The sequence below is a fragment of the Pristiophorus japonicus genome, chromosome 18 (genome assembly GCF_044704955.1).
Source record: "Pristiophorus japonicus isolate sPriJap1 chromosome 18, sPriJap1.hap1, whole genome shotgun sequence".
Lineage (NCBI taxonomy): Eukaryota > Metazoa > Chordata > Chondrichthyes > Pristiophoridae > Pristiophorus > Pristiophorus japonicus.
Window position 1 is genome coordinate 116,449,139 of NC_091994.1, and position 11,788 is coordinate 116,460,926.

The following is an 11,788-nucleotide window of genomic DNA, read 5'->3' on the forward strand; positions in this document are numbered from 1 at the left end:
GGTTGGGTGTTATTGGCTGTGATATTTATGATTTCAGACCAATGTTGGTATTAAACTTTTGTTGTTGAACATAACCTTGTTGTGCATTGTCTCAGATAGCTGGACCGTTGCACACTGGTGATTCCTTACCATGAAAGGGTTAAATACAACTTAACATCAATCAACGTAAACTTCAACTGGCACCAAAGTGATGGGCACCATTGATGTCTGAGCTGCACACACACAGCACTGTGTCAGCGTTGTCACTCATTAGCGCTCTTTCAGTTAAATCTTTCCGATATCAGCTCCTCATGTAAGAGTGGGATTTAACAAATGCCAGCCACACCGCTAGCGTTCGTTCCGGTTAGTTCCACTTTTTGTGGGTGGTTTTTTGAGCGAGCGATATTGTTGGCGATATTGAGAGTTGGCGATATTGGCGAGTTGAGAAGGAATTTCTTCTCCCAGAGGGTTGTGAATCTGTGGAATTCTCTGCCCAAGGAAGCAGCTGAAGCTAGCTCATTGAATGTATTCAAATCACAGATAGATAGATTTTTAACCAATAAGGGAATTAAGGGTTATGAGGAGCGGGCGGGTAAGTGGAGCTGAGTCCACGGCCAGATCAGCCATGATCTTGTTGAATGGTGGAGCAGGCTCGAGGGGCTAAATGGCCTACTCCTGTTCCTAATTCTGATGTTCTTATGTGTGCGAGGTGGTAAATTGAAGATGGGCGACCTCCATGGCCGCTAGTTTGCGTATATATATGCTCCTTACGACAAAAAACAAGTCGCGGGCGTTAATATTGAATCTCGGCGTTAATTCCGTTCGGAAATTAACGTTGGGCGATATAATGGGCGTTGAATTCACCCATTCTGCTGATTCCGCCTCAAAAAAGTGGGCGGGCAGTGATATTTTTTCTTGCCGTTAAGCCGATTGGGAAAATAACGCTCGGCGATAATCTCCTAAAAAAGGCCGTCAGTTTCCATTTTGTGCCAGAATGGGTGATATCTGGGCGTTATACGTCATTTCAGCAGTAAAATGGGCGTTAAGTGGGCGTTAAGCATGCAAAAAAAGTGGAGGTTTTAGCCCTCAGTCCCCTAGTTTTGGTTTCCCCTATAAGTGGAAATATTCTCTCTGCATCCATCTTGTCGAGTCCCCTCATTATCTTATGTTTCAATAAAATCACCTCTCATTCTTCTAAACTCCAATGTGTCCATAAGAACATAAGAAATAGGAGCAGGAGTAGGCCATACGGCCCCTCAAGCCTGCTCCACCATTTAATACGATCATGGCTGATCTGATCATGGACTCAGGTCCTCTTCCCCGCCCGCTCCTGAGAACCGCTTATCCCCTTATCGTTTAAGAAACTGTCTATTTCTGTCTTAAATGTATTCAATGTCCCAGCTTCCACAGCTCTCTGAGGCAGCGAATTCCAGATTTACAACCCTCTGAGAGAAAAAATTGCTCCTCATCTCAGTTTTAAATGGGCAGCCCCTTATTCTAAGACCATGCCCCCTAGTTCTAGTCTCCCCAATCAGTGGGAACATCCTCTCTGCATCCACCTTGTCAAGACCCCTCATAATCTTATACGTTTCCATAAGATCACCTCTCATTCTTCTGAATTTCAATTAGTAGAGGCCCAAACTACTCAACCTTTCCTCATAAGTCAACCCCCTCATCCCCGGAATAAACCGAGTGAACCTTCTCTGAACAGCCTCCAAAGCAAGTATATCCTTCCTTAAATACGGAGACAAAAACTGTACGCAGTACTCCAGGTGTGGCCTCACCAATACCCTGTACAGTTGTAGCAGGACTTCTCTGCTTTTATACTCTATCCCCCTTGCAATAAAGGCCAACATTCCATTTGTCTTCCTGATTACTTGCTGTACCTGCATACTATCCTTCTGTGTTTCATGCACAAGTAGCCCTAGGTCCCTCTGTACTGCGGCACTTTGCAATCTTTCTCCATTTAAAGTCATTGGACTTTCTGCTGCTGTCCACCCACCGACCCACCGCCACACCGACCCACCGACCCACCGACCCACCGACCCACCGACCCACCGACCCACCGACCTACCGCTCCACCGACTCACCGATCCACCGACCCACCGCTCCACCGACCCACCGACCCACCGCTCCACCGACCCACCGACCCACCGCTCCACCGCTCCACCGACCCACCGACCCACCGCTCCATCGACCCACCGACCCACCGACCCACCGACCCACCGCTCCACCGACCCACCGACCCACCGACCCACCGACCCACCGCTCCACCGACTCACCGATCCACCGACCCACCGACCCACCGCTCCACCGACCCACCGCTCCACCGACCCACCGCTCCACCGACCCACCGACCCACCGACCCACCGACCCACCGACCCACCGCTCCACCGACCCACCGACCCACCGACCCACCGACCCACCGCTCCACCGACCCACCGACCCACCGCTCCACCGACCCACCGCTCCACCGACCCACCGACCCACCGACCCACCGCTCCACCGCCACACCGACCCACCGACCCACCGACCCACCGCTCCACCGACCCACCGACCCACCGACCCACCGCTCCACCGACCCACCGACCCACCGACCCACCGACCCACCGACCCACCGACACACCGACCCACCGACCCACCGACCCACCGACCCACCGCTCCACCGACCCACCGCTCCACCGTCCCACCGACCCACCGACCCACCGCTCCACCGCTCCACCGACCCACCGCTCCACCGACCCACCGACCCACCGACCCACCGCTCCACCGACCCACCGACCCACCGCTCCACCGACCCACCGCTCCACCGACCCACCGACCCACCGACCCACCGCTCCACCGCCACACCGACCCACCGACACACCGACCCACCGACACACCGACCCACCGACACACCGACCCACCGACCCACCGACCCACGGCTCCACCGACCCACCGACCCACCGCTCCACCGACCCACCGACCCACCGACCCACCGACCCACCGACCCACCGCTCCACCGACCCACCGACCCACCGACCCACCGACCCACCGACCCACCGCTCCACCGACCCACCGCTCCACCGACCCACCGCTCCACCGACCCACCGACCCACCGACCCACCGCTCCACCGCCACACCGACCCACCGCTCCACCGACCCACCGACCCACCGACCCACCGCTCCACCGACCCACCGCTCCACCGACCCACCGCTCCACCGACCCACCGACCCACCGACCCACCGACCCACCGACACACCGACCCACCGACCCACCGACCCACCGACCCACCGCTCCACCGACCCACCGCTCCACCGACCCACCGACCCACCGACCCACCGCTCCACCGACCCACCGCTCCACCGACCCACCGACCCACCGACCCACCGACCCACCGACCCACCGCTCCACCGACCCACCGCTCCACCGACCCACCGACCCACCGACCCACCGACCCACCGCTCCACCGCTCCACCGACCCACCGCTCCACCGCTCCACCGACCCACCGACCCACCGACCCACCGCTCCACCGACCCACCGACCCACCGCCACACCGACCCACCGACCCACCGTCCCACCGACCCACCGACCCACCGACCCACCGCTCCACCGACCCACCGACCCACCGACCCACCGCTCCACCGACCCACCGACCCACCGACCCACCGCTCCACCGACCCACCGCTCCACCGACCCACCGCCACACCGACCCACCGCTCCACCGACCCACCGACCCACCGCTCCACCGACCCACCGCTCCACCGACCCACCGACCCACCGACCCACCGACCCACCGCTCCACCGACCCACCGCCACACCGGCCCACCGCTCCACCGACCCACCGACCCACCGCTCCACCGACCCACCGACCCACCGACCCACCGACCCACCGACCCACCGCTCCACCGACCCACCGACCCACCGACCCACCGCTCCACCGACCCACCGACCCACCGACCCACCGACCCACCGCTCCACCGACCCACCGACCCACCGCTCCACCGCTCCACCGACCCACCGACCCACCGCTCCACCGACCCACCGATCCACCGCTCCACCGACCCACCGACCCACCGACCCACCGACCCACCGACCCACCGCTGCACCGACCCACCGCTCCACCGACCCACCGCTCCACCGACCCACCGACCCACCGACCCACCGACCCACCGACCCACCGACCCACCGACCCACCGCTCCACCGACCCACCGACCCACCGCTTCACCGACCCACCGACCCACCGCTCCACCACTCCACCGACCCACCGACCCACCGCTCCACCGACCCACCGACCCACCGCTCCACCGACCCACCGACCCACCACTTCACCGACCCACCGACCCACCGACCCACCGCTCCACCGACCCACCGCTCCACCGACCCACCGACCCACCAACCCACCGACCCACCGACCCACCGCTCCACCGACCCACCGCTCCACCGACCCACCGACCCACCGACCCACCGCCACACCGCCACACCGACCCACCGACCCACCGCTCCACCGACCCACCGCTCCACCGACCCACCGACCCACCGACCCACCGCTCCACCGACCCACCGACCCACCGACCCACCGACCCACCGACCCACCGACCCTCCGCTCCACCGACCCACCGACCCACCGACCCACCGCTCCACCGCTCCACCGCTCCACCGACCCACCGCTCCACCGACCCACCGACCCACCGACCCACCGACCTACCGCTCCACCGACCCACCGACCCACCGACCCACCGACCCACCGATCCACCGACCCACCGCCACACCGACCCACCGACCCACCGACCCACCGCTCCACCGACCCACCGACCCACCGCTCCACCGACCCACCGACCCACCGACCCACTGCTCCAGCGACCCACCGACCCACCGCTCCACCGCTCCACCGACCCACCGACCCACCGACCCACCGACCCACTGCTCCAGCGACCCACCGACCCACCGACCCACCGACCCACTGCTCCAGCGACCCACCGACCCACCACTTCACCGACCCACCGACCCACTGACCCACCACTCCACCACTCCAACCCACCTGTCCACACACCAGTCCACCTGATGTTCTGCCTTTCTCTTCACAACAGACTACGGAAGAAGTTACCAGTTGGTAGAGCAACAAATTGGTGTCACAGACAGCAGATGCTCTGTATTGGCAATGCCAGCATTTAGACCTCTGGTTTTAAACCTTTGAAGTGCGGGTGAGCAGAGAGTAGGTTGACTGTACTGTACCAGCTGACTATTTTCTCCATGGTTGTTGCGGGTGGGAAGAGGGAGAGCATCAGGAATTGGGTAGCATCAAAACTCTCCACTTGGGACAAAAACGTGTTTTAATCCATGTTCATTTTACAGCTGTATGTTCCATTTCAGTGCTCACAGTCTGTCAAATAATTTACAAGAAGTAACATATCTAATTCTTTATAAACCAAAATCCCTTTAATGTATTCTGCAGTTAATGATTACATACCTTCGACAGGGTGATCCTCCATGTTAGCATAAGCTAACGAGGCCGACATCCCAAGGGTGTAGCCTCTCATACATGATGTGACTTCAGAGGCACTTAAAGGCAGATTGAGGTTGTTGTCTCGGTTGATAAGCCCTGGCATTTTGTTGGAGAATTTTTATTTTGTGTTCGTACGCACACGTACAGCAATGTCCGAAATTGCTCAACCGGCAACAACCTGGTAGGGAAAATAAAATTAGTGAAAAGTCATCTTCATTATCCCAACAATATTAAACCACCCACACAGTCTGTTGGACAACCTCCAATGCACCACCAGCTGAGTGCTTGTCATTTTATACTTCTTAGAAAATGAATTGAGAATCAAACACAGGTAGCTTCCCTTGATTACAATTAGAGTTCATATTACTACTTCAAATTTCAGACAGTTTCAACTCTTGCAAAGTAATACCTAATCTTTACTTGGATAAAACCTTAAAACACTATTGAGTATGTGGAGCTCGTATCAAATCACCACTTTCTGATAGCTAGCTGTAGCAAAACACTGCCCCTTACTCTGACCTGTATTGGCTAAAGCTAAATCTGCAGAGTAGCTTCCTTACAAGCAATACTGGAATGTCTATGTACATGAATTCTGTAAAGCAATGTTGCGTTGGCTACACATATTCTGGATATTTATTATCTTTCTATCCGGTGCTTTGATGCCGTTAATTGTCTTTTAACTTTGGAAATCTGTAGAGTGGGAGAACAGAGCTCAGAGAAGGATTGGGAAACTGTGGGCAGGGGAGGCTGCGGATGGGGGAATCACAACCAAAGCAAGTATTGTTGTGTTGGATCGTTTTTGATTCTGAGTTCAGTTTTTATATGAGATTCTCTGCAGGTAGTTCAAATTCTGAATGCCTGGACCCTCTCCTGCCCTGCCCACCCCACTAACATCTTTCCCAATCTCCACAGCACATTGTGAGTCTCGTCTTGCACCACTCTCTCTGGATGAATAATAGCACACTTTGCAGGAGAAACTTTATGAAGACTATTCTCTTCCAATTACAAAAGTGAAATATGATGGATGCTGGGAATATTGCGCCAGTCAGGCAGCATTTGTGGAGAGAGAAACCGAGTTAATGTTTCAGGGCGATGATTCTCACTGCCTCTATCACTATCTCTCGAAGACACTGAGGGCCTGCTTTCTTCTAGCTTTGAATAGTTTAGCTAGAAAAACAAGCCTACATCTATTTGGATAGTAAGGTGACGTCTTCATCATTTTCAAAACCAAAGAGCACAGGAATTGTTACTGTTTATTTATATATTTTATGTAAAATTATCAGTTGTTGATTTGAAGCTGTAGTGAAGAGGAGAACCCTCATGGTTTTGTGTTTTATATTTCAGTATTAAAAGCAAAGAATCTCTGTTTTGAATCTTGGGATATATTATCGTTTAATGAGACTTTGGGCAGTGAGAGGTACGCTCCAGATCATGGAGTAGGCCATTTGGCCCCTCGAGCCTGCTCTGCTATTTAATAAGACCATGGCTGATCTGATCATGGACTCTGCTCCATTTCCCTGCTCGCTCCCCATAACCCTTCACTCCCTTATCGTTCAAAAATCTGTCTATCTCCACCTTAAATATATTCAATGACCCAGCCTCCACAGCTCTCTGGGGCAGAGAATTCCACAGATTTACAACCCTCTGAGAGAAGAAATTCCTCCTCATCTCAGTTTTAAAGGGGCGGCCCCTTATTCTAAGACTATGTCCCCTAGTTTTAGTTTCCCCTATGAGTGGAAATATCCTCTCTGCATCCACCTTGTCAAGCCCCCTCATTATCTTATACGTTTCAATAAGATCACCTTTCATTCTTCTGAACTCCAATGTGTATAGACCCAACCTACTCAACCTTTCCTCATAAGTCAACCCCCTCATCCCCGGAATCAACCGAGTGAACCTTCTCTGAACTGCCTCCAATGCAAGTATATCCTTCCTTAAATACGGAGATCAAAACTGTACGCAGTACTCCAGGTGTGGCCTCACCAACACCCTGTACACATTGTAGCAGGACTTCTCTGCTTGTATACACATATGGGACATGTGGTCCACTTACTGTTATGGCTGATAACACTGAACCTGACATATATCTGGATATAGGACCACAGTTTTATAATTTGAAGCAGCACAGACCTCGTTCCTTCACAGAAATGATGACCATAATTTATAATAGTCTTATATAAAGCTGCATTTACAGTTTACAGACTGGGACCCACTTTCAATCTACAAGAAAATCAATTTAAAGTGAGTGAAGAGAACATTACGCTCTTTTATATTTTCTTGCGTATGAGAATCCAGTGGTATCATCTCTTATGTAGTACACTTAACTGGTTCCTCCTTTCTGCCAGCAATCGCCTCACCGCTGGTCTGCAAATGTATCAATAATCAATACACTTTATAGAAATGAGTCTTATAAGGAACCTGAACTACAATTTACTGTCAATCTCACTGTGTACATGATGATGGATGTAAGGCTTTCTTTCCACTCATTTGTCGATTGATTTTCCTAAAGCAGCTGCCAATTCCACCAAGTGTTGAAGTTCAAAATAATTCTTAGTGCACAATGTAAATGCAGCTTTATATATGATAGAGCGGAGATATTTTACATTTCAGGCCCATTCCTTTAAGTACTGGGGCCGGATTTTCGGCTTTTCCAATTTTGGGGCGGTAATCGCGGCGGGGTGGTAAAGACACCACCTGAAATAAGTTTGTGCCCTCGACTGGAAGATTCGGCAAAAAATTAAGATGCATAAGGATTGGCGCTAAATCAGGCGTTACACAACGGACTTTGTGCGTCCCGGCCGAAACTTGCGGCGGTAAAATAGGCGGCCATTTTGCACATGCGCAGTTGGGTTTTTTTTCCAGTCGCGATCGCTAATTCCTGCGTGTCAGCTTTCTGCAGCATGCGCATATGACCCCCCCCCCCCCCCACCTCCCACCACTTCTGTCACTTTTGCAGCGATGGAGCAGCAGGACGGAAGGCAGTGTGCTAGCCGCTTTTCGAATGAGGCTTCTGAGGGCTTAGTGCATGCTGTGGAGAGGAGGTGGTCCTCACTCCAACTGGCTGAGGGAGCCAGACCGCTGCCAGCAATCTTCAAGCGATTATGGAAAGAAATTGCCCAGGAGGTCTCTGCAACAGACACTGTTCCCACAACTGGGACACAATGCAGGAAAAAGTACAGCGACCTTACTGGGTCGTCAGGGTGAGTACCATTCACACTTATGTATGCCTCCTATCCTTCCAGCATGAATCTCAGAGACTATGTAAAGTATTTCATGCATATGGCCAGTTTCAAAGTCATACAGTCTGTGGGATGGGTTTCACAATCCATAAGAAAGTTGAAGGTTGACTTCGCTACCCATTGCCTCTTAATGAAGATACACATACACTTTTGGTCCCTAATCATTGAGAACCTTCCTCGTAATACACTCCCCCTGCTGCTATGGGTTTCATAAAGTTCACCTGCAGCTCCTATGTTACCTCCCTCTCACTTCCTAACAATCGCTTACAAAGCTCATGCAACATGCACACAGATTGAAGTGAAGTCATGAGAACATCCACACAGTCTCACCTACTGAAGTATGGTCGGCATATTTGGCAAAACAGGAGAAGAACCCTTTCTGAACCCCTCCTATTTTTCAATTTTCAGTTGAAGCACTCTCACAATAGGGAGCAGCTACACACAGGCGGGCGTCCGTCTCAAATTCTTCCATTGACTGATGTTGAGGAACAGGTGTTGGCACTCAGTGGAGCACCAGGTTGGGCAGTTGCCGGGGGTGATGCATAGCCCCCAAGAGTAGTGAAGGCATGTAAATGGATTGCGCGACTGATGTGACTGCATTGAGGCGTATAATGAAGTGGTGGCGAGCCTTCAAACGTACATGTGCATGCTACCTTCCTCCTGTCACTGTTAACCACATGTATGTTTTTTTTGTGTTTGCAGAAGAACAGCCACAATCGCGACAACCTTCCCATGAGGCATCAACATCTGGCCATGGTGGAGATGACGAGGCTGGTGAGGAATCTCAGGTGGCTGAGCCGTCAAGCCCACCAGTTGTCCTGATACAAGACACCACATCTGGGGACCAGGACAATTTTGCGGTGTTCGAGTCGTCGGAGGCTCCTTGCCCCAGTCACCTACAGCAACAGGTGCGAGAGGGAAATCTCGCAGGCCAGCTCTCCGGAGGGTGAGTTGCCAAAGTAGGTCTGCTCAAGAACAGGCAGACATGGAACTGGACTTGGTGAAAATGTCCAGGGAGAACACAGGCATGCTCCGTGAGCTCATGGCTGCATTGGGTTGGATCCCAGAGAGCATCGACAAGCTTTCTGCGACTGTTGCAGAGGCTGTGACACGCATTGCAGTTGCAACTCAGAACTCAAGCAAAGCCATTATTGCCCACACACAGAGGCAGGTGGCCTCCAGCAGCAACAGTGGTGTTCCATATTGTGTGGCATGTGCCCTTGATCATATCGCAGCCTCGGTCGAACCGCAGGCACAAGCTACGCTGCAGCTTGGTGATGTGATGTGGTCGATGTCTCCTCTCTACATTCCCCACTGTGCAATGGGGAAGGGATGGTGCCGAAACAGGCCAGCAAGTTGTGGAGGCACATCGTGCTTCGGATGTTGAGGCTCAGAGTGTCAGTGGCTCTCAGGAAATGGAAGGCGCTGTCCGTCCTCGAGATGGCAGCATTCCGGCTCCCACCACTGACTCACCAACCATGCACCATACACGGTACACACCCCAGGCAGCTGTGAGTGCTTCCATCGATGATGAGGGGCAGCAGTCCGCAGCCGGGCCTTCCAGGCCCAGAGCTGGTCGTCATACTACGTCTGCACTGCCTGGTCCCATAACACGGCAGCCCTCAAGCAGCCTTGCTGTACACTGAGGCCTCATTGAGGGGAAGCAACAGGCATGGGAGGGGGATGAGCGAGGAGGGGCGGGAATGTCAGGGAAAGTCCCATTAAGGGGTGGCGCAATCTTATGCAGATAAGGAGACCTGTAAATAGGTGTGTTTGAAAAATGTAGTTGTTCAATGATTTGATGCACAATGCAGCCTATTGTTTAGTTTGGTTTTGTTTATTGTACCGTTTGGTGCTGTTGGGGGGTATTGTTTCTTACTAGTTTTAATAAAAATGTTACTTTGACCTTTGCCATTGGTGTTGTGTGTCTCAGTGCAGAATTCAGTGAAGCTGAGGCTTTATGGTGGCACAGGGTCGTGAGTCTACCCCACCTCCCCCATTCACCAAAAGCCAATCATTATGAGCTGGCGACGTGCAGGTCTTGCTGCGGCAGCATCTCCACGCTGCCTCCTCCGTATGGCTCTGCAATCGGTGCCTCACCAGACTTCTCTTCGTCATTCTCCTCTTCCTGAGTTGGCCTGCAATCCCCACCGGCAATGCCTGGCCCCTCATGGTGGCCAAGTTGTGTAGCATGCAGCACACCACAATGAATTCAGAGACCTGTTGAGGGGTGTATTGAAGGCTGCCTCCAGAGCAGTCCAGACATCGGAAGCTCTGCTTCAGCATGCCAACTGTCTGTTCGATGATGTTGCGTGTGGCTGCATGGCTGTCATTTTAGCGCTGCTCAGCCTCTGCGGTGGGGTTGCAGAGTGGGGTCATGCGCCAGGTGGCTAGGCTGTATCCTTTGTCCTCGACCAGCCAGCCGTGTCCTTGTCTTTCTCACTGAAACATTCATGAGACACTGCTCTCACGCAAGATGTAAGCATCGTGTGCACTCCCTGGATAGCGGGCATTGACTGTGAGGATGTGCTGCTTGTGATCGCACACTAACTGTATGTTTGGGGAGTGGTGTCCCTTTCTGTTTCTGAATACCTCTGCATTGTGTATTGGTGCTCGCAAGGCGACATGTGTGAAGTCAATGGCTCCTTGAACCTCTGGAAGCCTACAATTCTGCCAAATCCTAAAGCCCTCTCATTCTGGCTGACCCTGCTCATAGGGAACTTTATGAAGTCCATTCTGCGGGTGTACAGAGAGCCCTTGTAACTTGCCGAACGTAGCGATATGCAGCATGTTGAGAGATTCTGCATATGTCCCCTGCTGCTGCCTGGAAGGAGCCGGGGGCATAAAAGGCCCACGCCATAGTCACCTTCACTGCGACAGGCAGTGCAGTCCTGTTGGTGCTGGTAGGCTGTAGGTCTGCCTGTAGGAGCTGGCATATCTCTGTCAGCACTTCCTTTCGGAAGCGCAGCCTTCTGACGCACTGCGCCTCAGAGAGCTGGAGGTATGAGCGATCGTCCCTGTAAACCGTGGGGATAAGATCTCCGCCCCAGACGTCTTCGACCTCTCCTCATCCGTGGACCGA

General features: G+C 53.6%; 1 protein-coding gene across 1 annotated transcript in view; it reads right to left on the bottom strand.

Moving 5' to 3' along the window:
- Positions 1-5,570, bottom strand: part of vwa5b1 (von Willebrand factor A domain containing 5B1) — a 303,883-nt gene extending 298,313 nt beyond the window's left edge. Inside the window, 1 exon segment of the mRNA XM_070860664.1 lies at positions 5,432-5,570. Within this exon segment, the coding sequence (XP_070716765.1) occupies positions 5,432-5,570 (139 nt within the window).
- Positions 5,571-11,788: the final 6,218 nt, after the last annotated feature.